The sequence below is a fragment of the Columba livia genome, chromosome Z (genome assembly GCF_036013475.1).
Source record: "Columba livia isolate bColLiv1 breed racing homer chromosome Z, bColLiv1.pat.W.v2, whole genome shotgun sequence".
Taxonomy (NCBI): domain Eukaryota; kingdom Metazoa; phylum Chordata; class Aves; order Columbiformes; family Columbidae; genus Columba; species Columba livia.
Genome location: NC_088642.1, coordinates 52,683,310 through 52,711,036, shown reverse-complemented (window position 1 = coordinate 52,711,036; position 27,727 = coordinate 52,683,310). Strand labels below are relative to the sequence as shown.

Here is a 27,727-nt window from a genome sequence, read left to right as displayed (position 1 = left end):
TAGTTTATTGCTATACTTGTAGGAATATAAGATACCCAGAAAGGACAAGTATGCTATCATCTTCATATGAGAAATTTGTGTGTATTCACACAGAAATTTCTGTGTATTCATCAGAAATGGCATAATAGAATAGCAACTTTGCATAAATAGCTTGCTAAATAGCTTGCAGGGCATGGCTGGGATTTACAGCTGTTGGGCTTTAATGGCTTTGTTAGTGGTGGAAATCAAGAACAAGATCTGCTCTTTGTTCTGAATGCTTGCAAGAAATTAAAATGCACTGTTTGTTTTTTTCTCTTGTCAGCAGTGTTAATTAAATTATTGTTTTGGTAAGTTAGGAAGGAAAGAACATGGGATGTCATTGTGTACTTCATGAGATGTAAATAGTAACTTTCTTATTTATAAACAGATTAACATTATGCAGAGTGAAACTGTCCAAGATGTTGTGCTTCTGGATCCTCGCTGGCTCTGTTCAAATGTCCTTGGAAAAATCCTGTCTGTAGAGAACCCAAAAGCCCTGCATCACTATAGAGGTCGGTACACCATAGACGACATCCAGCGTCTGGTGACAGATAGTGATGTGGAAGAACTGATACAGATTTTGGATGCCATGGATATTTGTGCAAGGGACCTTAGCAGTGGAGCAATGGTGGATATTCCTGCTCTCATAAAGACTGACAATCTCCACAGGTCTTGGACAGATGAGGAGGATGAGGTGATGATTTATGGTGGCGTTAGAATCGTTCCTGTGGAACATCTTACCCCATTTCCTTGTGGAATTTTTCATAAAGTTCAGGTGAATCTCTGCAGGTGGATTCATCAGCAAAGCACAGAGGGAGATGCTGATATACGTCTGTGGGTAAATGGATCAAAGATTATGAATCGTGGAACTGAGCTTTTAGTGCTGCTGGTCAACCATGGTCAGGGTATAGAGGTTCAAGTTAGAGGACTGGAAACAGAGAGGATCAAGTGCTGCTTACTCCTGGATTCTGTATGCAGCACTATCGATAATTTAATGGCCACAACCTTACCAGGCCTTCTGACTGGGAAATACTACCTTAGTCCTCAGCAGCTGAGGGAACATCATGAACCAGTGATGGTATACCAGCCTAGAGACTTTTTCCGTGCACAGAGTCAAAAGGAGACATCACTGACCAACACTATGGGGGGATATAAAGAGAGCTTTAGCAGCATACTGTGTTTTGGGTGTCTTGATGTCTACTCCCAGGGAAGCCTAGGGATGGATATTCATGTTTCTGATCTGAATCTGCTTACCAGAAGAAAACTAAGTCGACTTCTGGATCCACCTGATCCTATGGGCAAAGATTGGTGCCTTCTGGCCATGAACCTGGGCCTCCCTGATCTTGTTGCAAAGTACAATACAAATAATGGAACACAAAATGACTTTATCTCAAGCCCAGTCCATGCTCTTCTGCAGGAGTGGAGTAATGCTCCTGAGAGCACTGTAGGTATCCTAATGTCTAAGCTGAGGGAATTGGGTCGCAGAGATGCAGCAGACTTTTTACTGAAAGCATCTTCTGTATTCAAAATAAATTTAGATGCTAATGGTCAAGAGGCATATGCTTCCAGTTGCAACAGTGGCACATCTTACAACTCGATTAGCTCTGTAGTGTCACGGTAAGAGCAGGTGTTTTGCATGGACATCTTTTCAAACTGCAGAAACGACAAAACGATACCATACAGGAGTTTCTGTGCGTTTTCACATATGGGGTTTTACACCAAGGGATCTTTATCCTTCTCCAGCACCACCTTTTTGTGCATAAACTTTCTACTTCTAACTGTGAATTGTTGCTCTTTATCTATTAAAAAGGCTGGTGTACTTCTCGTGTTTTAAAATTATTCCTGATACATAATGTGCTGCTTAATAATGCCATTTTAACTGGAAAGTCTTAACTTTTGGATTACGTACTGCAACTGTTTTATAAAATATTTAGATTCTCCCTATAAAAGGCAGGGGGAGAGGAGTAGCACATATTACCTGAAATGTGTGTTTCTTACACTTATTTTTTTTTCTTTGCATTGTGTCCTCTGGTTAATTTTTTTAAAATATATTTGTAAGGAGAGAAACCCACCATTTGTGGTCAATCTGACTGAATTTAAACCCAGTTTATAGCTGAAAAAGCGAGTGCCTTTTGCAGAAGGGAGGGTGCAGCTGATTTGAATGACCCTGCTGGAGTTACAAGAACATGCTACCTCTGTTTCACTTAAATTGTCTGCATGCTTATTGCAAGTGGTGCTTGCCTTTTAATTTTTCCTGCACTTCTAAGACATTGGTGATGACTCACGCAGAGCATTCTTGTGCCAGTAATATGGGTATAGACATGTGATACCTAATCAGCTTCAATTACAGTCAAATCATAATGTGAAAAATCTCTTAAACTTGCCAATTATCATGCTTCATTATTTCCATGCACCTCAGGTAAAAGTTCATATCATTATAGAGTTCAAAAAACAAAAGTGTTGAATACTGCAGAATAATATTGTATAGCTGTCAGTTGTAATTTGTGTATAACAAAGGTTTTCTACTATTAGATCCTGCATTACTTACTTCCTGTACTTGAAAACTTTGATGGGGATAAAAACAAAAAGGAAGCAAGGTTTCTTGCAGTGATAATTTTAAAATTGATATGAGGGAATATGACCCTTTCTCTGTTTAAAAAAAAAAAAAAAGCATGTAATTTTAATGGTGCGATGTGTGTTTGTTTATATATATTGTATGTACATATATTAATACTATTTTTTTCCTTAATCTTACAATGTAGTAAAATTTTAAACAATTTTTCTACAAATAAACTGTTGCTTGTTGCATCCTTGTCATTAATATTCTATACCTGAAAAACACCAAAACTTCCCTTTTCCATATGGTTGCAATCATGGAGAGGCAGTGCCTGGCTTCTGAAGTTCTGGGAACCTCCTGTTTCACTTCAGGAGGATTTCTCAGTATGCTGCAAGAATATTTATCTGTTTACTGCAGAGGTGGTCCCGCTGCAGCAGAGGGATTTGCATTCATTCACAACCGGCAAGCCAAAGCAGTTTTCTACGTAGTTTTTTCCACAGCAGAGGCAAGACTGGCATTGGGAATCCTCCAGATGATGCTGTGCTGCAGAGGGGAGAACGCTGCCTTAGAGCCCGTGCTGGGTAATGGTCCTTTGCGTTGACAGTCACCTCCCCTTGTCACACGAGGACTTGTGCTGCTGCTGCTGTTGCTGCTGCTTGTTTGAACCCCCAGTGTCCCTCACAGGTGGCTGCGCAATCTCTGCACAGCACTCCATGCAGGCAGCGCTGCTCAGCGCCTCCTCTCTGCGTGTGTGCTGCAAAGCAATTAAGCAGACTCTTCTCTAAAATGCCAGTTGCCTTTTCCCACTCTCTTTCTTTGCATATTTTACCCTTGTTTTATTAAATCTTGCCCTGGGCATCGCTGGGCTCCTTTGTTAAATATTTTTTAGAAGTCTAGTCCTTAGTGAGAAGTGTAGTTGATGAGCGGTCCTACCCTGACGTGTCTCTGCTCTGATATTCTGCCTCTGATGAACCAAATTCTGTGTCTCCCACTGCTGCTTGAAGTTGCTCAGCGAGGAGCCCGGATTTGCCTGTGTTATTTCATGGCCACCACCACACTTCACCCTCTAAGCCGTGGAGGTGAAACTTTCTGGGTTTCTAGCTGGTTTCTTCAGGGCTGTTCCTCAGGCATCAAACTCGGAGTCACCTTCACTCAGTTTGTGCAACTGCAGTGGAGAGGGACTTGGTATCACAAGTCCTGTGAGACCAGGGGCTCCTGTGAGGTGCTTTTCCCATGCAGGGCTGTCAGTGGTGTCTGTGTGGGATTTAATTCACCAGGGTGCTGCTTGTGGTGGAGTGGCAAGATTTTGAGATACCAGGTAGCTCCTCCCCGGCCTGCCTCCTCAAATGCTTTATGTGTGCTCAAGATGCATGATTCACCTAACCAACATTGATGTAACAGTATTTTTCTTTGGCTTTTTTTGTTTGTTTTGGTTTGGTTTGGTTTTGGTTTGAGGTTTCGGGGAGGGGGTGTGTGTTTTTTTCTCTTGTTTTTTTCTCTTTTTTTTTTTTCCTTTTTTTCTTTTTTCTTTTTTACTCCCAACAGCATGTTCCTGACAATTCTCTACTTCCATTTACTGTAGAATGCAGCCCTGGGTGTACAAATTACTTAGCAGATACTATGACGGATCTTTGGCAGTCACAGCCTATTGCATCGTTTACAGTTTTCATGGCAATAGGTTCAGGAAAGTGAATCACAGTCATAGGATAGTCTTGGATTGCTTTCCTATAAATCATATGCCACTGAAAAACAAAGCAAACCAAAAGGTTGTCCTAAATGACAATTTTGACCCAAAAATGGCTAGCAAAGTGATACAAGCGGACATCACTTCAGTTGCTTCACTTCTATTGATTTCCTGTTTTGTTTTGTGAATGTAACTAGGAGCAGAGCTTTATTCCACTTTTTTAGAACTGTGTTTAAAATGCACTGATCCTGCCTGACTCACTCCAGAAACGGAGGAAATGCCAAGTCTTTGCAAGAACAAAGAAGTTTAGCCATAAATGTAAATTATGTACAGTTTGTGCAAGGAACATGCTAAGCTCAGCTGCTGCCATTGAAATAAGTGGAGCTGGATACTAACCATTAGGAGGCTCTTCATTGTGCTTCTTGCAGCTTCAGAGCAGACCTTCTGAAACATCATTTTGAGGATAACTCAGATTAGCCCCAGCGTTCATTTTGTCCTCAAAATCCATAATGCAGACAAACTGAAGCTTGCAGCACAGTTGCTCAAGGCCAAGGTACATTACAGATGATCTTGAGTTTAAAAATGTTACATTACAGACACCTGGACTCAAATTCTGGAGAAATTTTCTGAAGAAGATAGGGAGGAAGCAAACAATTTGGTGCAAACCATTTTTCCAAGTCTTTTCTCTCTGGCATGCAGCAGCATCCATAGGATGGGAAAGTGCTTCACATGCTCTTTGTATGAGGTTTTACTGGTTTTAATCTCTGTGGAAGTTTTGCTTCTGACCTGACTGGTGAGTTTGGAAAGGCACAAGAGATCAGTGGCTATGTGCAAATGGTTTTGAGGATGGTACAAGAAGGGCATCCAGAGGTGACCTTAGGTGGAGCTGGATCTATGTGATTCTTCTTGCCTTAAGAGGATGTAAACTGGAGACAGCCACAGGTTTTGGGATCCTTGTTATTCAGGAGATTGAGAAACAGTTATGAAACTATAGGGGTTTAGCAACTCCCAAGTGTCAAAAGACTGACAGTGCAAAGCGGCTTAGAAAGGAGTCAGAGCACCATCTCCTAAATGGTCAGGTTTCTAGAGAGAGCGGCGGTGAAGCTGTCAGAGCTGGCTGTGCTGGAGCCAGCCCTGGGGTCTAAACCTGTGCTGGGTGCGTGGCCCACTCCAAGGAGAAGTCACCTGTTAGTGCATTGCAACCTTTGTATTCCATTCCATTGTTTAAAACAGTCACCTCGATTTCAATCCCATCACTGTTCCAGCTTTGCTAATGAAACAGAGGAGTAATACCCAAGTCGTAACTCCAAACAAATCAAGTGTGCTGCTGGCTGAAACCTCTCCTTTGGCCAGAAGAGATGTAGCAGTGCAGCGTCTTCTTTGAAGGTGGCCTTAAAGCACTATGTAGAATATTAAAATTTATTTCTATTTGTCTTTTCGTTTGTTAAATTCTGTCCAGTGGGTCACAGCATTAAACAGAAACACAGATTCACTCCCATCCTTTCAGTCTTTGTCTGACTTGCAAAACAAGGAAGTGGGTAGAAAAGAGGAAGAAAATGAGTTTTAACAATGCCCGAGGTACTTAGTTACAGTCAAGCCACTGGGACTTTGCAGGTAGAAGTGTTTGGGTCTCCAAAAGTCCAATGAGCTGTAGATAGAAGAGGACTGATGGTATTCCTCTGTGTAGCTATGCTGTTTATCATAACAAGCTTTACAGGAACAGTAGGGTGAGCAGATGATGCTGCTTCAAAGCCAGGTGAGGATCTCAGTGGACCTGCTTCAGGTTTGCATTAACCAAGTTGATTTAGCATATCTGCACTAGCCAGAATAGCCTGGGTGAGGCCCAGATCCAAAATGTGCATATTTAAAGATCGTTCTTCAGGATTCAACTGGGCTGCTGAGTCAGTTGGATGTGCTTCAAAATTCACAGCCCTGCCCTGAGACACGGCAAACCTAGCCTGTCTTGCCAAAACTCTGGGTCCTGCTGTCACTAAGTGGAGGTCACCTACACACGGGCATGAGTGCGTAAGGGCTGGGTGGGAGAGACATCAGCACGTGGTGCACGGAGAGGGGAGAGTAAAGTTGTGCTTTGCAAAACTGTTCTCAGAGGAACATGGGAGAGAAGGCAGGGCTCTTGCATCAGGGGAGTTAGACTGCTGATGTGCTGTTTGTTAAAACATCACATGTGCGTGACTCTTTTGAGTCACTGTGGGCTTCACTTTTTGAGCTGGTCATTGCGTTGTAAACTCTGCAACTTCAGCCTGGCCACAAAGAAGCATACTTTTATCATTAGATTCTGGTTTTCCTTAGAAATTAAGTAGACTCATTTGCACACCCCTACACAGGACTGCTTATAAGCCAAAATACATGTAGCAGAGTGAATCAGTTAAGCAAAGGGTGTGCAGAGAAAAGAGTTATCTGCTGGGAACATTGGGATAACAACTGCAAATCCTGCTATCACTAAATTTACCTACAAAGCACTACAACTTTGTAGCATTGACGTATTTTTTTAGTTCTTTCTGTTGGTTGCAAATGTGGAAAAAAAAATCTGCAGAGTGCTGAGTGCAACCAAGTGCTGCTAAGTGAAAGCTCTTAGTACTATGGAAAACAGAAGGTCTTGAATTTTGTGCTGAAGGCAATGTGTCAGTGCACACGAAAGCCAGAGCCAAACCCAGATGAGTTGCAGGACAGAACCAGGTCCTACTTTCTTGAGCCTATAGTATGTATTATTTCGTCATTCCTAAAGTACATATTGGCAGAAGAAGCAGGAAAGAGATTACTTTGGAGGTGTTCCCACCCCCTACAGGCTTTCCTAGTTAGGGTCAGATTTGTTGATTTGGTTATATATGAGGAGTTAAACCACCGTCCTCTACAACCAAAACACTTAGAATCAAAACTTTCTGCAGACCCCTGGGGATTGTGCTGACAGCCGGAGAATGTTGTAGCAGTGAGCCTGGAAATCATGGAAGGGGGTGAGTCACCGTGACCAAATTAGCAACAGATAGGATGGGCTAAAATTCCTGGGTTGCTCACAGTCAGAAGGAAATATCGCTTGCAGCTGTCAGACCTGGCAGTCAAGGGCCAGCTAAGGTCTTGGAGGAAGCCTGAGGCCTGCAGCACACCTGCAGTACCTGTCTGCTTATAGAGTGTTTAAACTGATGGATTAATACAGTTTCCATGTGTGCTTCAGGAAGTTAATCGAGGCCCAGAGCTTGGAAGTGCTACCAAGGAGACTTTCCGACCTTTTTGTCCCAGGTACTATTAGCTGGCTGAGAAATGCTTTGTGAGAAATGCTTTGCTGCCTTCTCAGGAAAGTACAAGAAGGAACCTAATCCACTGGTGTCAGTTTGGATGTACAGAATGGGTGTAAAGAATGAGCACAAAGCCACCAAGTGACCTCCCCATTTGCAATTCATTCTCCAAGGACCAATGTTTGTTTGTACTCAATGAAATCGGGAGAGCATCTTCCCAAGAGTGGCAGAAGGTCAGGGTGTGTTACAGGATGAACCATTTCCCCAGCTGTGACTTCATGCTACGCAGTTACCTTATTTCTTACTATCATGGCTAGGAAAGCTCTGCAGGAACTGCAGTAGCCACGAAAGAAAGGTCTAAGTCACAAGGAGAAATTCTGGCTTGCTTTGTATATTTTACTCCACTAAGGATATTCAGTAATTCAAATAGTCCAGTCTTCCATAGTAGTGCAGTAGTTTCATAACGCCCCTACCAGACGCACCTCTCTGATTTAAGTCACTCACATCAGGACAAAGTGCTGCATCCCTGACCTGAAATGCTGTCTGCAGCGCCAGGCAAGCCGGCTGTTTGTGGAGGAAGAGCACAGGTCAAAGCCAGTAGACATGGTGGCTCCTCTCGCTGGCCAGATAGATCTGTATTTTTGTTATAGTCACAGGGCGTCTCTCTACTGTCAGTAACACCGTGTTCCTGACTACACCACAATTCAGCTGTGCAGTGTGGATGGTGATCTCTCTGAATTTCTTGTGGCATTAGCAGCAAACACATGTATTAAGAAGAGCAGTGGGGAGACTGTCTTTTCTTTATGGTGTGGCTGACTTGAAGCATCATTCACATTCCACCTGCGATCTCAGGAAGAGGCATTGTGGGCACCTTTAACTCAGGTTTGACATTCGTGTGTGTTTGTACAAAGCACTGCACCACTGCATTAAGCGGTAAGGAATTCTTGCCTCATGCCCTGTTTGTTCTGCTCCACTTTTATATTCTCAGAAGTGAAGCTGGTTTCTATAAAAGTGCTGGAAAACACTTGTTTTCAGCAAGCGTTTATCATCTCCATGTCTGGTCCACATTGTTTCTAGGATATGGTTTCAATGAAACTTCTAAAAGAAAAAATTTCCTTGATGGAGAAACAAACCCTTTGGCAGCAATTTTCCGTTCATTGAAGCTACTAATAGAGACTGCCGCTGTTACTTGACTGGTAAGTGAAGTAACATGCAAATTGTTTCTGCCATTAAAAGAACTAGTCTCAAAACCTGATGGAAGAACCTTCTTTAATCCACTATCAGTCTGTAGCCAAAAATCCTTGTTATGCATCTACACGGTAACTACCACAGCAGAGTCATGACTTCTGTACACCTCAGCATAATAGATAGAAATGAATGATGGCTGTCCCCCCTAACAGGTGGTTAGAGACTTGGTGCAAAAAGAATTGTGGTTTTTGCATTGTTGAAATTTGCCATTTGATATTGGAAACATTCTTAAATAAATGTGCTTATCTTATACATCATTTTAATGCGCTTTTCTTGCTTTATGTTTTTTTTGCTACTGACTTATTACATGCTGTTATTTTGTATTTATTTTAGACTACAGAAATTATGTTAGACAAAAAGCAAATTCAAGCGATTTTCTTATTTGAGTTCAAAATGTGTCATAAAGCAGCGGAGACAACTGGCAACATCAACAACACATTTGGCCCAGGAACTGCTAACAAACATACAGTGCAGTGGTGGTTCAATAAGTTTTGCAAAGGAGATGAGAGCCTTGAAGAGGAGTGTAGTAGCCAGCCGATGGAAGCTGACAATGACCAACGGAGAGCAATCATCTAAGCTGATCCTCTTACAACTGCACGAGAAGCGGCCAAAGAACTCAATGTCAACCATTCTATGGTCATGCAGCATTTGAAGCAAATTGGAAAGGTGAAAAAGCTCAATAAGGGAGTGCCTCATGAGCTGCCTGAAATTTAAAAAAAGAAAAAATATAGTTTTGAAGTGTCATCTTCTTCTACGGAACAACAGTGAACCATTTCTCAATCACATTGTGACATGTGATGAAAAGTGCATTTTATACGACAACTGGTGATGACTAGTTCAGTGGTTGGATCGAGAAGAAACCCCAAAGCAGTTCCCAAAGCCAAATTTGTACCAAAAAAATGTCATGGTCACTGTTTAGTGATCTGCTGCTGGCCTGATCCACTACAGCTTTCTGAATCCCAGCGAAACCATTACATCTGAGACGGACGCTCAGCAAATCAATGAGATGCACCAAAACCTGAAATGCCTGCAGGCAGCATCTGTCAACAGAAAAGGCCCAGTTCTTCTCCATGACAAAGCCTGACCGTACATCACACAACCAGCGCTTCCAAAGTTGAATGAATTTGGCTACAAAGTTTTGCCTCATCCACCATATGCACCTGACCTCTCATCAACTGACTACCAGTTCTTCAAGTGTCTCGACAATTTTTTGCAGGGAAAACACTTCCACAATCAACAGGATGCAGAAAACGCTTCCCAAGAGTTTGCCATATCCCAGAGCACAGATTTTTAAGCTACAGGAATAAAAAAACTTATTTCTCATTGGCAAAAATGTGTTGATTGTAATGGTTCCTATTTTGACTAATAAAGATCTGTTTGAGCCTAGTTATAATGATTTAAAATTAATGATCCAAAACTGCAATTACTTTTGCACCTGCCTAATAGATCCACGCATGCTCAGTAGATGTGAAACTTGTGGTTCTTTCTATTGGTGGTCAGACCTACAAGCACCACTTACACCATTGCAACCTTGTTGTTAATATCCATCAGGCCTAGAGCCACATTTTGTCTAAATTGAAATCAAGATTTTCCTTTATAGCTTGGAGGAACTGACCTGCAGACCTGGTCTCAGTCTTACTCAAAGGCTTGCATGTCTCTGCTTATCCTTTTACTCGTGTTATCTGCCTGCAACTCTACATGTTTATCCATCTGAGGTAAGCCTCAAAACATAAGGTGTGCAAACAGCACAAGCAATGATTTTGAGAAGCTTTAAGATCAGCTATAAGACCAGTAAAGTCATTTCAGTTGCAAAACCAAGCTGGTTTAATTCTCTTTTTGCAACTGCGAAGTAAAATAATTTGTCTTTTTTGAATACAGGGAAAATTGCAGACTCTAGAAAGCTTGTAGTGTAAGAGATATGGGCTATATTCTGAAATACAACTATTAAGAAATTGACCTGAAATTGCTCACTGGAAACATCCAAGAGCACTGTCTCTCTCGAAGCAGGAGTCTGATGTCTCTCTCCTCTGCTTGGTAGAAATGTTTCTTGTCTTTGCCCAGCAGAAGGGTCTCTACATTGGACAACTGTTGGTCAACAGCATAACCAGCAGATACGTTCATCTCTTCACAAACATTATTATCACATGTGGCTCTGGGTCACTATCAATGCTTGAGGGTGCTCCCCAACACTTAAAAATCTCAGCTGGAGACATATTGTGCAGGTGCACATTTTTGTCATTCAGACAAGGCCTCCATTAGTACTACCAACAACAGCAACTTCTTGATGTTGCCATCAGGCAGGGTGTGGTGGTAGGTCATTAAACCGCCTCTGCCACTTAGTTTTCATCTGACACATGCTTAATTGTGAGGATGTCCTTCCTCTTGGCCTTTGAATCAGTCCTACTGTTGATGAGGGATGTTGTCCGAATTATGTTACAGTAAAAGTTATTTACAGCCATAGTGTTATGGTAGAGCCAGGTTCAGATTCTTGACACGTTGTCTCCTCATGTTTCCCAGCATTAGCCAGAGGTGGCACCATCTTTTTCATGACAGGAAGAGATGTGGTAGTTGTGGCCTAGGGACTGTCCTGGACTCCCCTGTGAAGAGATGAGGCCTACAGTGTAAGCCATAAGTGAGAGAGATTTTACTGAGTGTTGTCACCTTGGGCTATTTCTGTTAATTATATGAAAGGGGACTGGTGATGACAGTAGAATAGAAATGTAAAAAATAATGACATCTGTGAAATCAGTGGCTTCTTGACCTTGTCCTATGGTTGTGGATGTTGAGTACAGCTGTTGATTGAAGATGCAGTGTTCAAAAGCCAGGGACTGAAAACAGAGGCTAGAGTCAAAAAAAGGTTGGCATTCTTGCACAAGGAACAAGTTTCACAAGCTATCTGGCTTTGCAGTATCACGAATAGCTATAGTCCTTTATTAGTCCACTGAGGCAACAAAATTCAGGGACGACTTCAGGTATGACAAGCCAGATGTGGTCCTCCTAACCTCTGCTACCTCGAGCCTATCTGTCACTGCCAGCTCTGAGGAGCCAAGTAAATTAAATATTAGAGGGAATGGGAATGTAATAATTAAGTGTTGAAAAAAGACAGATTAGAAAGTCTATTGATGGCATTCACCTTTGCAAAACATCTACACTGCTTGCTGTAGGGACCAGAAACAGTTTTTTAAAACAGCAGCAGGAGACAGTGACAAATCCTCTGCATTACCCTCTGTGACACAAATAGGGTCATAGGAGAGAGAGGTCCTGGTTCATCCGTAGTCATAGTAAACAAGAGTGCACCTGAGAAATAAGATTAAACACTTTCAAAAGCCAGTCCATGTTCTGGTACATGTTCCTGGAGAGCCCCGTACGTCCAGTTCTGGCAGAGCCCATTTGCATCAATTGCGAGAGGGAGTCCAATTCTGCCAGCTTCGTAAGTGCCGTGTTCAGCTTTATCTAAGCTGTATTGGAAAAGAAACACGGTAGAGGTTAGCGGGAAACAGTAAACAAACTCCATGTGCAGCAGCTAATGTAACTACGTGTTTGCGGCAGAGAGAGATGAGCAGGTGCTCTCTTGGCTGATGGCCACAGCTCAAAGCCTTAATCCAAGTATTTTGGTCAGGAGGCTGCTGGCAACTGCTAACCAAATCTGTCCAAGGCTGACACCTCCTATTTATGGGTAGTTGGTGCATGCAGGTGGTGCATATGTGTTTGTAACTGCACCCAGGACAGCTGATGGGAGTTAGATGAGCTGCTGCAACAACTTCTGTGCTTTGCTTTGTATTCTTTTTATCTTTAATCTAGAATATTTTTGCAACAATGGAGAGATATATAAACAAAGAATTTGTGTACATAAGGTACACAAATGATGCACCTTGATGCTGGCTGGTCTGCACCGCTGCTCAGTTGGACACAGAAGAGACGTGGTAACCAAGTTCTGTTATGCCTCAAATCAGCACTCTGGTCTTGACAATGCAAGATTTGATGATGCATTTTCCTAAGTATTATAAGCTAATCTAAAGCTGTGTTCCTCTGAAAGGGGAAGTCCTGCCCTCTCCACCCTTGCACTGCAGCCTTCTGGGCTTGCACTGGCACCCATGTGATTGTATGCTCAGCCAGTTCAGCTCACTTATCCAGCAGGAAGCCATCACTTTGTGTTGTAGGCTTTATCTGCAGCCTTAGGAGCTTGCTGCTGTGTCTTAGAGCAGGAATGAGAAGTCACAGGTGAGGGGAAGGGCTAGGCTGCCTTTTTTCACCAGTAATGCTTGTTCAAATCCACCTCAGCTACTTGAGAAACCACACCCATAAGTAGTTTCAAACACTGTAAAGATTTGACTTCATTATTTGTTTTAGTTAAAAGCATTTTCACAAGCTCTGATAAAACTCTGGACAGATGTCAGTGGCCCTTGGCAGAAAAGATGCTTTTAAAAGATTGCACTAAGCTAAAATAGTAGTTTACCCGCTTCTACAGAATAAGCAAGGATCCCAAAGGCCAAAACACCAGCAAACAGGAGATGTCAGAGCCTCTGCCCTGGGGGGTGTTTTACGAGGAAAGCCAGCCCTGAGGAATGACTACAGCTGCTCTTCTGTGGAGGGGAGGCCAGTACTGCAAATGCAATGCTGTGGGATGGAGTGAGCACTCCTCACCAATGGCCATCCCTGAAGTACTGACAATTGCCATTTTACTCCTGTGAGTGAATGAAGAATGCTAACCGTAGCCCTTTCCTTCTCTCCTCAGCTTCCCTTAGAGTTCAACTAATTCTAATGCATCTGGTGATGAAGGCAAGGTTAGTACTGAAGCATTCAAAAGGGATTCCTGTGGCATTGCTGAAGTTGCAGAGTTTATCCTTGACTCAGTCCTCTGCGGTGTGCAAGCAGATCATAGCGCTGCCCTGCCTGCGAGTGCTGGGCTGAGGCTCAGCACAGGGCATGTTCCTGAAAGCGGCTGAAGTCTCAGTGCCGTGGGAGCTGCATGCCTGCAGATGGCCATTGCTTTTGCTAAACTCCTTAGAGTTGTGCAGGGCATACTGCAGTCCCACAGCACTACCACAGAGATGCAGACGTGGGCCGTACCACCCTGGCTCAGTGGGACCTGGGCATTACATGCCATAACTAAACAAATGCTAGGGGGAGAGAGGCTAGCTGGAGATGTGGATGGTAAAACATAGGACATGAAGAAAAAATACAGTACTACTTGCCATTAAACATTTATGAGTAAAACCCATTTGTGTGTCATCTGACCCCTTTAATTTCTTGCATTATACCCAGCAGACATTTTTAGTCTACTGGAATTTTTATGCGTTGTTTTCCCTTCAGCCAGAAGAGATAAAAAAATATGGTTTTACAGATACGCAGCAGCTGCTGTAAATACTGCTTCATAAAAAACATAATGAGCAAATTGAATTAAAAATCAAAACACTGTTACAAAGCAAGGCTCAATGTTCTGTTTCTTGCACACCAAATATTACCATTGAGTTCAGGACCTGAGTCTAGATCACTCTGCCTGGGAAAGCACTAAAAAAACAAACCAACAACCAATGCTGATTCTGTAAATTAATTGTGAAGCACTTTGCCTAATAGTTCAACAAGCACTGACAAATTTACAGGATGGTCTCTGATCCTGCTTCTGAAGATCAGCATTCATTTAATCCATTCTGCACCCTCAAAGCAGCGAAGACTGTTGTGCTTTGCCCGACACACGGCACAGGTTGTGCGCAGGGGCCACAGTACCGGACCAGCCTTCCTAGGATGGCACCACCCCAAGGGCTAGAGCAGAGGACAACTTGCTCCCCAGTGCCAGGTCAGCTGTGACCAAGGATTAGGGTATTGCTTTTGGACAGTGAGTTCCCCAGGTATTGCAGTTGGATACCAGACTCTGGACAGCATCACAGCTAAAACATTCCATAGATTTGGGTGAGTTTTCCCCAAGTGGTCCATGTTTTCTCAGTAAAGAAGTTACAGTGTCTCTCCTCTCGCCCCCCAATCCTGCTTGTAGGGAAGAGAGTTTTCCTTGTGTTACAGCATCAGCTGAAGATACACCAGTCATGCAGCTTCCTCTCGGCTCTCCTCGACCTGTGGTGTTTTCTGCATTGGCACTCAATGATTGTAAAGGTTTGCAGATTGGGATGGTCGCACTGCCTGTGAACGGGAGATGATGTCCCTTTGTGCAACTTCCAGAGTCTACCTGTCTCTAAGTAGCCTGTATATGTAATAAAAGGGAGTACAGAAAGCTGTTTCTGGTTCTATTTACCTGTAGGTTTTTGTCTTTTATTTATTAGGTGTGGAAAAAGTAATTAATTTAGCAGGGCTTTGGGAATCTGTATTTGTAAATTATTTTTCTCTTCATTTACAAAGCAAATGTAAGAACCCATGAACATAAATAAGTAGGAAGGACTGGGCTGTGCTACAGAGTTTAGTTTAGGACAAGCAATGAATCTGTCATTGCTTCAGGTGTGGATAACACTGGCTTTCACACGCTCGGTTCCAAAGTGCAGAGGTACAAACCTCACCTTTTCAGCAGGAGAAAAAAAATACACTGGCTAGGATCTGAGATACATCTTCCTTGACTTAGGAGACTGAAATTCATCTACCTTGTCTGAAGTGGAAATGAAAAGAAACAAAAACTCCTTCAAGTGAAAAAATCAGGTGAGAAGGGCAAAATGTCAGCAAGAAGTTTTCCCACAGGAAGTAGTTCTTCCAGACTTTAGTATTTGAACAAACTGGTGGGTTTTTATTATTTTTTTCTTTTTTTTTTTTTTTTTTTCCCTAAGTGTTTAAGGTTGTTTTGTTTAAGCTGTTCAAAACTAGCTCTGGTAGTTGAGTACAAGGAAAAAAACAACAAGAGAACACATGTAGTGGTAAACAGAGGAGTCATCCACTCAACCTGTATAAAGATTTTTCACTGCACTTTCCAGTATTTTAAGCACTCGTAGGAAAAAACACAAAAAACACTGAATACCCTTGAGGACTGATCTGAGAAGTCTGTTCATTGGGAATTTTGTTGGAAGCAAAGATCTTCTTAGAGGAAATAATCTTTGGACACTTCCCTTCCCAAACTCATTTTCTCTTGGTAATACAGGCAGTGAGACAGGCATTTTCACTAACGTGATATTTAGCAGGGGTCTGAATGAAGGAGTGGGAGTGCAGTCCCATACTCGGAAGCCTCCATGCTGTGTTTCTGTAGAGAAATGGGACCCTGATTTTTTTGGTTCCCTGAGAAGAGCTGTTTTTCCAGTGTTATCACATGCAGGTCTTTAAGGTGCTCACAGGAATATCATGAGTTTCTAAAAGCAGATACCCAAGCTGCCTTCTGACAGCATCAACAACCAGGCAGTGACCATCTCTGGCCTCTTCCCAGCTGTAAGAGTTTGCTTATCAGTAGCGCTGAGAGAATAACAGGCATGTCTCTCAGCAAGGACTGCTGTAAGGAGGCTGCCAGGAGGTGCCTGCAGCCTACAGACACAGAGGCAGACGCTGTGGCCGGCAATCTAGCACAGACACAGATAAGAAAGTTCAGACTTGTCAACAAGAAGGAGCAGGAGGTGGTGTAAGGGACTTTCTGAGGGCATCCTCAAAGAGCTCTCATGTGACATGATACACACCAGTAAGAGTGCAATGTAACTGTCATTACCACATTAAAGAGAAAAAAGGCTGCAAGAGTACAACTTTGCAAACCCCTGTTGGTCGTGATTCAATTATAAGCAAGCTGCACCTTGCAGAGTTAAGATGCTCCAGCCACCTCTTACACAAAGTTAATGCAGTCCCAGAGCCAGGAGCACCCCCATTGCTTATTGTCTCATTCTTAAATGTTAGAATAGTATTTGATGTATCCTAAAAGTCACCCAGACTAAAACTGCAGGTGCTGCACTTCAGTGTGAATCATAGCATAAGTATCGCCACAGTCACGGCTCACCACAAGCAGGTTTATTTCAAAATGACTGTTGCAACATTCCTGCTTTGTTTGGTTGTTTTACAATCCTTCCTCAACTCCTGTCAGCACACTTGTCTCTGGGAGGTGAGAGAGAGGGTCTCATCTCACCCCTGGTCACCCTTGGAGGCACAATCTGTTCAGTTCACCTGTAAAAGAAGGTGAGGGGTCTCTCATCTGACCATTCTGCAAGATAAACAACTGTGGTGATTTCACATGGTCAGGTTTTTTCGCAACATAACCACATATCTATTACATCCAATTTCCTGCACAGCCTGTGTGTGATGCATTGTAGTAAAATAAGGGGAGGTGTCAGGTGCAGGGAGATACTCGAATGCACCGCTGCATTGACCTAAGTCTCTGCCTGGAGACATTGCATTGCACAACCATCAAAACACAGACCACAATGTGCCCAGACCCCTTGTCCTCCCCTCACTGACCTCCGTCTGTCTGTGCAGGGGCTCCTGTAGAAGTACAAAGGGCAGTGCTGCAGGAGTTCTGTGCCTGAGCAGGAGGGACGTATCTCTCATCAGAGGACCTACAGTCATTTCACTGTCCCTTTGCAACATGATGTCTTCAGCCTATGTCAGCCAGGGTAAGAATCTGTTAAACGGGAGCACAAATCAAAAAATGATGTACATTGTGACCTATTTATTGGGAAAAAGACTATGTCAACCCAAGCTACTGCCAGAACTTGTTTAATTGCATAGCTGCTAGCCAAATAACTCGTGTGGACACTGGAGTTTGAAGTCACCGAGCTAGTAGGGCCCTACTCAACACACTCTGTATACGTCTGTAAAATGCCTGGCTTGACGGGACTGTACTTAGGCACATGGTACTCCTGCAGCAACAAAGAGTCTGGGAGTTGTTTCATCTTTCAAAGGGAAAGCATAATGCCCTACTTTCTCCAGCACTCTAAGTACTCCATCCACACCTGCTCTGCTCAGGGTCCATGCTGAAGGCAGCCCTGTAGAGAAGTCTTGTCCTCCACACTATTTGCTGCCTCATGCTGTCCTTTCAGTTACTCTCTCCATGTTGACAGACAGCTGGGCTTTTCTGACAGGGGAAACAACTTGAAATGTAAGAAAACAAGAGTTTGCAAGGATATTTGCAGCACAGCAGATGACTTATTTAGTCAAATAGGGAAAAAGAAAAAAAAATGAAACACATCTATTCCAGCCTGAGGAAGCTCAGAAGAAAACAAGTCCTTCAACTGACAAAAGAAAACAAGTCCTTCAACTGACAAAAGAAAACAAGTCCTTCAACTGACAAAAGAAAACTCTATGGAGGCTATAGAAGAAGATAGTACATAAAGTAAGGCTCAAAGACAAGTGAAAAAAAGGCTGTAACAAGGTCCATGTAAAACAGCAGCTCTGAGCTTCTGTTCTCACCTTGCCTACTGCCATGTGATGTAAGCAAGCACTAACCTGTTCTGAGTGGCATTGCTTCATCAATTCTACCTAAAGAAAATGCTCAGTTCATAATGCTCAGAGCCTTTTCCTCCCTGCAAATAACTTCAGAGGGAAGAAAACCAGGAGGGTTTGGAATACAGAGTGAGGAGCATCCCTACAGCATAAAACGCGTTGTCCACAAACAGCAACGCCACCAACATTGATTCACCACATTCAAGCCCTCACTTTGGACTCTTTGGACACTGGATGTTTGTAACTATTAAATATTGTTGTAACACTTGTACAGGTTGGAAAAAAACACTAGTGATTCTTATACTCTGTTGCAGAGAGTAACACCTGCAAAAACTGCTGCACAAACTCAACAGCGGCTTTGGGGCAGGGAGAAAATTTCTTCTCACTAGTTCCACTTGGTCTCCATAGCATACAATACGCTTACACAACTGGTAGGAAGTTGCTAATTTCTCAAGTTAGGTGTTTCCACAGAAAAAAAAAAGTCAGGTTACTCTCCATCTAGTCGTCTGAAAAATACCATCTTAAATTACATGCTGTTCAAAACACTCATTCTTCAGTAAGACTGAGTATGTGTGCCCTGTAATTAGTTTTTACTTTGCAGTGTTCATAAAATTTAGTACTACAGTGCTGAAAAAAAAAAAACAGAGGCACTGCATTACTAGTGGACAAAAGACTTAGTGTTGTCAGCTATTCCTTGAGCAAAAAGAATTCATTTCGCCATCCCACAGAAGAAGACAGTTAGGTATTTAGGGCTCAACCCTGCAAACATTTAAATGTGTGTGTAGTTTATTCATGTGAGTGAATTCACAGAATTTTATGAAATCACCTTTGTGGATAATATTACAGGGCATGTTTTTTCACTGTCTTAGGAACTGGGATGGCTGGATGTTTAGAAGTGGCAGTGTTCTGGTTTTAAAATTCATATTAAAGAATGGATTCTTCATGTAATATGTTGAGCTTTAGTGCTAATCCTTCCAGTGTAACTGCTTTTCTAAGATGTTTGGTTAGAAAAATTATTGATGTTTATTCGCATTGTTCTCATTGTTGGTTTCTGCTAAATTGTCAAATCACCCTTGGCACTCAGAGGGTGTTCAACCTTTACAGTGATTTCACTTACCCCAAGACTTCACATAATCAAAACCAGTCAAATGGAAAACCAAAACTCATCCCGCCTTTGCCTCCTCCTTTGTCTGCAATCTGCCTGCCTGCCATGCCAAGGCTCAGTCTTCCTAGCCAAGAAAACTGCACTGCCCTTTTCCTTCAAGATGCTTCAGTTTCTTTACAAAATAAGCACAGGTAGAAATGTGTTCCCTCTGGTTCTTTATAGCTACACTTCATCATTTCAATAATCTGTCTGTCTTCAGTAATGACACAGAGGCAGCACTGGGATCTTCTGCAAGCAAACGAGAGAACCAGCTGTGGAGTCAGCTGGGCAACATAGATTCTCATTATCGCTGGATCTCTCTTCTGTCTCCTTTTCCTCCTTTCTTCTTCATAACTCTTCCCATCCCCGATGAGGAAGAGAGAGGTGTGCCTCAGACAGTCTGGAGCTGTGCCTGCTCAGATTGGAGAGCACCAGCAGCTGCTGAGCACTATTTTCTGGTAGCTGTGGTCTGCCTGGCTTTCCCCCAGTGGAGCCTTGCTTTGCTTTTCTTCTCTCCTACCAAACTGCCACCTTCCAGGCAGGTCAGAGATTTCTCTTCCCTTTCACACCTCACTTGCAATGACCAATGTGCTCCAAAAGATACAGGAGGAGGGAAACAGACACACAGATGATGCGATGCCCTAGGTCTCATACTCTTAGGGGGAAAAAGCACAAAAGGTACCGATGGTCTGACTAAGGGAGAATGTCTGCATTGCCTACCTAGTAAAATTCTTACAGATGCTCTTTGAGTTCAGCCTACGTAAGGATGCAGAACAAGGCACTGTGCACTTTGCTGTGGTTGACACAAAACTGCTTATTTTCTTGTCTTTCTGAAACAGGAAAATGGAAAAAACTAGTTGTGTTGAATTTCTGTTTGCACCTTCTGTTCATAAGAAGATCCTGCTTTGTGTCGCACTCAGCAATTTAGTGAGAAAAACACTGGGGTTTGTAACTTCAAAAAGCTGTTGAAGAAATGAGGTAACCCTGGCTGTTCCCAGAACCAGTGGGAGGGAGGAACGAAATGGAAACTTGGGGGAAAAACAACGGGCAACAGGCAGGTGAATGATGCAGGTGCACGACTGCAAGTACAAAACCAAAGGCAAGGAGAAGGTTGTCCAGGAACTTGAGGATAAACTGTTCTCCTATGATATGTCTCACCTACTCAGCATTCAAAAAGAGCCAGCCACAGCCCCACTATCTGCAGTCTTATCAGAAGAAAAAAAACACTGAACACTGCAGATGGGTTTCTAAGAATGTACCTTTGCTGTAGAATGTGAGAACAGGTAATGAGCATCCTTCTGACTTCCTCTGCTTGAGGAGAAGAACAGCAATGGCACAGCCAAGACCTCACTGGACTGTGATATTTCCATTCTGTTGTTTCCTCCTCCTGGCCTGTAGTGAATTCAGGATGCAGAATTCCATCTGAGCTAATGAATTACAAATCCTGTTGGTGATTTCTTGTAGTCTTTCCAACGTTTTGCATGAAACAAATGGTTCTGGGACTTTTTCAAATATCATGTTAAGATTTTACCTTAAAAAAAAAAGAAAAAAAAAAGAAAAATAAAAATCAGCTTAATTGCCTTTCATCTTCTGCCCCTAAAGTTTAGGCAACCTTGCAGTGACACATAAACCAACTTGGCAGCACAAGGTATTTGTCTCTGCATCAAGGCTTTAGCTAGGACAATAGATAGGAAAGCTGTGTGGAGATTTTATAGAGACACAAGTCCCAAATTATTTTCATGATTGATCCCCTAATCCTTCACAGAACTTAATTAACAAAGCACTGTTAGTTAATGTTCATGGAAGAGGAAGGCATTTTACGTGGACTTGTGCAAAGCATTTGACACTGTCCTGCACAACATCCTTGTCTCTATATTAGAGAGATATGGATTTGCTGGATGAACCACTCTGTGGATAAGGAATTGCCTGGATGGTTGCACTCAAAGACTTGTGGTCAATGGCTTCATGTCCAAGCAGAGACCAGTGATGAATGGCGTTCCTCAGGGGTCGGTATTGGCACCAGCACTGTTTTAACATCTTTCTCAGTGACATGGACAGTGGGATCAGGTGCACCCTCAGCAAGTGTGCCAATGACACCAAGCTGTGTGGTGCAGTCACCACACTGGGTGCCATCCAGAGGGACCTTGACAGATTTGATAAGTTGGCCTATGCAACCCTCATCAAGTTCAACAAGGCCAAGTGCAAGGTCCTGCATATGAGTCAGGGCAATCCCAAGCACAAATACAAGCTGGGCAGAGAACTGATTGAGAGCAGCTCTGAGGAGAAGGATTTGGGGGTGTTGGTTGATGAGAAGCTCAACATGACCTGTCAATGTGCACTTGCAGCCCAGAAAGCCAACCCGATCCTGGGGTGCATCAAAAGAAGCATGATCAGCAGGTCAAGGGAAGTGACTCTCCTCCTCTGCTCTGCTTCCATGAGAGTCCACCTGGAGTAGCGCATCCGGCTCTGGAGTCCTCAGTGCAGAAAAAGACATTCACCTGTTGGAGAGGATCCATAGAAGGGCCACAACGATGATCAGGGGCTGGAGCACCTCTCCTGTGAAGACAGGTCAAGACAGTTGCGCTTGTTCAGGCTGGAGAGGAGAACACTCCAGGGAGACGTTATAACAGCCATCCAGTACCTAAAGGGGACCTACAAGAAAGACGGAGAGGGACTTTTTACAATGGCATGTAGTGATAGGACAAAAGGTAATGGCTTTAAACTGAAAGATAGTAGGTTGAGATCAGATATTAGGAATAAATTCTTCACCATGAGGGCGGTGAGGCACTGGAACAGGCTCCCAGAGAAGCTGTGGATGCCCTATCACTGTAAGTGTTCAAGACCAGGCTGGATGGGGCTTTGAGCAACCTGGTCTAGTGGAAAATTTCCCTGACCATGGCAGGGGGGTTGGACTAAATCAGGTCCATTCCAACCCAAACCATTCTATGATTCTGTAACTCAATGATTCTACGATTCTGTAATTCAATCAATGGAAGGCATTATATTTAGTAGCGATATTACTACAGTGAGGTATTTTATTATCTTCTTTTTCTTTGTTCTGTTTATCTTCAGTCAAGATTTAGCCAAAAACATACAATGTGCATTAACACAGTATCTAGGGTGGTTGCTGCCCTCTGCTTCTCTCAAACAGTAGTGATAAGGTAAGGCGGACACTTAACGAAACTGAGTTTTACAGAGTGAATGGTCTTGCTGATAAAGGTTGGGTGCAGGAGGGAGAAAGAGCTTATTTTTGCTCTATTTTGTTTTGAGGAAGCTGAGGCATAAAAGACCACTAGAAAGGACTACCAACTGACCTGATGGGTGGAAGAGAAAAAGCCAGGGAAAATGTTAAGAACTCTCACGGATTCTACTTAAGCCAACTACCAGTCACTTCTGGCAACTCTGTCCTTTGTTTGTCTTCATTTTCACTCTGCAAGAGGAGCCCTCAGCACACAACCTGTCACATGAGGAAAGGTTAAGGGACAGACAACTGGCGGCAGAAGGGCCTCTGGCTGAGGAAGAGGACTTCTGCCTAGCCAAGGTTACCACAGAAGGAGCAAACAACCTTGACGGCGCTGGGGATGTATGGGATCATCTGCAAGCCACAAAATCCTCCCCAAGCCCGAGTGAAAAGGGCATGTTCTGGCCAGAGCTTGCATGTTGTGCTAGCCATTCTGGTATCATTTCAAAACATGTGCATACCAATTCCTGTTGAAAAGCAAGCACAGAAAGCCAGCCAGTTATCTGAGTCTGAAGTTTCTAAACTATTTTTTAAAGAAAATCTGAACCTACCAGCCTTTTTTTGATAGGTCTTTAGAAGTTGATTTAATGTTTTCAGTCTCCTTCAGACAAAACAGGCAACTGAAGACTTGAATACTGGGCAATGAGCAGTGTTTTATGTAGTTTTTAAATGTAGCCAAAGACAGAAAGAGGTTTGGTCCAGTCTCAGCTTGACTTTGTCAGTTCTGCTTGGCTTTCCTTTCAGTGAGAAGCAAAGAAGAGGAGGGGAAACCAGCTTTCTAGGTGGAATGAGAAATCTTTCTAGCCAGCCCAATTAATTCTAATCCGGTATTTTAAGGAGCATTTTAATGGAAATGGCTGTAGTATACTAAATGCAGAACATTGTATACAATACACAAAACTGTGTGATGTTATATTTGTTACAGATATGTTATTTCATTAAACAATTATTGATAATAAAAAACCTAAAAATACTCTTCTTGCTAGGAAAAAAAGAGTAATTAGAAAAATATTTTAACATTTATTAATATGTTGACATCTGCCACTGTACATACAGTCAAAATAGTCACAAAATAAGGTTTTATAGGTAAACTCTAGACTGCTAGTGTGTTCAATCTTCCATATATTTCTTCCTTTCTTTCTCCCTTTCTTCCCTTCTGTCTGTCTCCATCACACTATTTGGGAATTAACCTTTCACAGCCAGGCTGTGAATGTACCTAGTTGTAGATCTGAGTGGTAGGACTGAGGACCTGTGTAGATTTGCACTGAAACCTGCAGCAAGGAAAGCCTCTGTCAGCAGAGATGGCAGCTGGAGCCACCTGCATTCACCCAGGCAAACCAGTTCCCACGGAGCAGAGGAGGGACACTTCAGCCAGCAGCTCCTGTGCCTCTCCAGCATGTCTGCCCCAGCCACTGCCAACTAAAGCAAGCCAAAAAGAGCCAAAACTATGTTTTGAACATGTATTTGCTTAGTCAAATACAAAATCATTTAAAAAAAAAAAACAAAAACATTAACCGTTGGAGAGGAAAGAGCCAGTGCTGTGTGTGGATTCCAGCATGTGCTCAGCTGTCTGCTCCTGCTGCTCATGGCAGGCATTTGGGATCGGTGTCAGGGGGCAGAAGCCAACCCAGGCACACAGGGCAACGGGGTTTCAACACCAACTTGCCAGAAGTGGGAAAAGGTCATATTTTTGCATTAAATCATGGGTTATTGTAGGAAATCAGTTGTTTGCAAGCCAGTGTGCAAGGTATAGCTTACTTGGCTGACGCCTGAGTCTCTGACTTGCAGCAATACTGCTCAAGGAAAGAGGAATCTGCAAGTAAAGGACACTGGCATGTGAATGGTGAGACTTGAACTTGAGCAGGTCCGAATCTTATGCAGCCTGGCCACAGTCCAGCACAGCTGCACGCTACCGTAGGCACCACAGCAATCACCCCACACCAACCTGCTTTGCTAGCACTGTGTGACCCCAAACCAGCAGATCACCCACTGTAAAAGCAGACAGAGACGCAGGTGATAGGGATGAGAAATGATTGTATGCACGTTGTGTCAGTCACACACCGTGCACTTCTGCAAGTCTAAGGGTAAGGCCTAGCAAAATCCCTGTGGATGTTCCCATATGGTGCAAGAGGAAGTTGCATAAGCTTATAGCTGCTCATGGGCCAAGTCTGAGAAGCAGCACTTGGTTCTCAGCTCTGCAGCTGCTGTGCTATGTCTGGCCTTGTTGTGGAGTCCAAGACACTCCTGCAATGTGAAACAGTTTCCTAAAATATCTTGTTTGATGCTGGCCACTGACTGAACCAGCTTCGTCTCGCATCCAGACAACTGTCCCCTTGTGCACGCTCACTATCAGTGCCCCATGAGGAGCCAGCACAGAAGCCCTTTTCCTTCTGCTGTGCTGTCCTGAAGCTTCAGTGTGCACAATTAGGGTGCTCCATGGGTTGAGGGTGATCAAAGAGGAAAAGATCAAAGGAAATTCTGCTCTACTGATGGTGAGAAGATTCCAAACAAGCAGCTCCTTGGTGGCCAGAAAGGTCCTACAAAAGACCTGCTGTAGTGTGTGTCTGCTACAGTGATTAAAGAGTTATTAAAACATTTGAAATCATTATGTAAATCTGACAGCAATTACCGGCATCCTCGTGTTCAATGGGTGAGTGTGCTCCAACTGGCTCTCAGAGACAGGCCAGGCAATGCATATTGCACTTATTTATGCCACATCTGTTCTTATTCCCAAAATGAGCTAATCTTTGCATTTATTTTGATTAGCAGCAGAAGAAAAAAGATGCATTATGATTTACCATGACTAGCCTCTGTTTTGGAAGAGCCTAGAGTGATATATCCACAGGGGAGTCATTTGATTTCAGTGGCCACAAGAGCATAGTACTGCCTCTTTTTGCTTCAGTCTTCTCATTTGTAAAGCAGGAATAACAGCAGTTGTGACCCACCACTGTTCTTATCCAAAAAGCACATGCACTCCTCTCTTTTTCCTCTTACCTGATTTCCAGGAAAACAAACTTTAAACCAGTATGTGATTGTTTCAATTGCCCCTCTCCTCTTCTGCAAGCAGCTTTTGTTTAACCTTCCCTCACATGATCTGTTAATGAAGCCCAGCCTGTGACTTCAAGGTTTAAAAATAATTCCTCATATCACTCTCAGACTCTATCATAGGAAATGCTTTCCAGCATGTCAGCTTGCCCTTTAGACACCACTGCTCCAAGAACAACAGGAGACAGACAAACAGGTTTTTTTTTCATGCTCTGCAACTGTTTACAACAGCTTGAACAAGCACCAACATTGCACTCAAGCACTCTGAGATTTATACTTCTCTGAACTTTGTTACGGTTTCCGTTTCAAAACAGAAATGTTGGGTCATTGTTTTTTTAAATCAAAATGTGATTTCAAATATCAAATAATATATTGAATACTCCCCAAAGCCTTTTTTTAGTTCTGTTAAAATACCTTCACAGTAATCTCTGGGGTAGAGATGGGCAGTGAAAAAACTGGCCTTGGTCAGAGGAACGTCACAATACAGGCAGGATTTGCAACTTCCAACTTGTTACAACAGAATGTTAAATTAAGAGATTCAGGCAATAGTAACTACTTTTGTGTGAAAAATGAAAAAAATTCCGTTTTAGTATGAGGAAAAACACCACCAATGTCATTTAAATTTTAGAAAAACATCAATATAATGTGGAAATTATTCTATATTCATGAACATCTGCATCAGCAATTTAACATTATACTTCCCCATGTCCACCTACATTTCCCCAAGTTAGCTTTTAAAATCACAAATCTCCCAAAACTCAGAAATTACTATCCACCAGAAATCAGGAGGAGACACTGAGTAAAGAATGAGGAATCTATCAAATTGAGGTTTGAAATGTTAAGGATGTGAGTTAGACCATGATCAAAGCTTCAAAGCTGACTTCAAGTATGACTCAGTACTTAGCCTCTCTAAAAAAAAAAATACAAGTTAAGGTAAAAGAAAAAAAGAAATCAAAACAACTCATTTTTTCCATGCGTACAAATAAAACCAAACCAAACCAAAAACAAACAAAAAAAACCCACCTCATCAGAAAACCTCACAGGAAAATAATATTGCTTTTGGGAAAACCTAACCCTGAAGTGGCAGTGATAGGAGGACCCCCACCCCCATCTTTCTTGCAAAGCAAGCAACCCCTTGCATCATCCCCAGCTCCTGTGACCAGGTGAGACATTGAGATGCAAACGAAGCTGCCTTTGCTTTGTGGGTCAGCAGAGAAGCTGGAATGCAGTTTCTTATCAGACATTTGGGTGAGGAAATGATGGTTCTGGGAGATCACAAGACTGCTGAAAACAAAGAGATGTTTCAGAAAGCTTGTATCACTGCTCCCCAGCCATTTCCCAAGTCTTCAGAAAACTCACAGAACCCTGTCTGTGTTCCCTTGAAGCAGATGCTGCTTCCTTTTCTAAACTAATAATAAGGCAACTAACTTCAGTGTGGGTGCTCCAGCTGAAGCACGGTTTGAATCTGATATTTTACTAGGGAGAATCCAAAACAAAGATTCTTAAGTGGGTACTTACAAATGTCGTTAATTTCAGAAGGACATCATGAACTCCAGAGCCACCTCAGGTCTTTGGTGAGGAATAGCCAGGTTGTGGAGCAAGTCTGGTTACTTTTCATGGAGCTGCAAGGAAGAAGAGAAATGGCTCATGGATTTTTGGTAGCCTTTTTACCAGCCACATTCAAATCAAGTTAGGTTAAAAATATCTGCAGTTCCTAAAACTTCTCTGAAACTGACAATCAACTTAGCATTGAAGTGAGTAGCATTTCTTAAGATGAAATAGGGATATCCATTCTATAATTGTCTTTTCACAACCTTGTAGCTTTCTGACACAGTCACTCCGGTGTCGGAAATTTAGTGTGCTTTTTTTCTGTAAGGAGAAATCTTTACCGTAAACTAGAAGAACAACATGATTATTTTTCTGAAAAAACAAAACAAAAAGAAAGTTGACCTAGTTTTTTTTGAAGTTTCATTTTCCTACATGCAAATGGCTCTGGCATTTCTGACACATAAATCAGACTCTGGCATGTAAAATCAGCGTAGTGCTCTCTGAAATAGACATGTGCTTTTCTAAACTGGATCAGTGTTTGGCTGAACAGAAATTCATATTTGACTTTTTTTTTTGTACCATTTAATAAAAGTTGGTCAGTGAAAATCTGCTATGAAATGCAGTAACTTGCATTTGAGGGTAG

The 27,727-nt window shown here is 42.7% G+C and overlaps 1 protein-coding gene and 1 long non-coding RNA gene across 3 annotated transcripts in view; one reads left to right on the top strand and one right to left on the bottom strand.

Moving 5' to 3' along the window:
• DAPK1 (death associated protein kinase 1) overlaps positions 1-2,826 on the top strand; it is a 92,076-nt gene extending 89,250 nt beyond the window's left edge. For both annotated transcript variants that reach the window (XM_065045832.1, XM_065045831.1), the window contains one exon: positions 407-2,826. In XM_065045832.1, the coding sequence (XP_064901904.1) occupies positions 407-1,639 (1,233 nt within the window). In that variant the 3' untranslated portion in view covers positions 1,640-2,826. The remainder of the gene's footprint in view (positions 1-406) is intronic.
• Positions 2,671-27,348, bottom strand: LOC102090484 (uncharacterized). Its single transcript, XR_272279.3, has 5 exons — positions 27,055-27,348; positions 21,749-21,902; positions 20,510-20,781; positions 17,123-17,285; positions 2,671-12,216 (listed from the first exon to the last, which is right to left on the bottom strand). It is a non-coding gene; the product is annotated as an uncharacterized LOC102090484 (long non-coding RNA).
• Between the last annotated feature and the right edge of the window lie 379 nt (positions 27,349-27,727).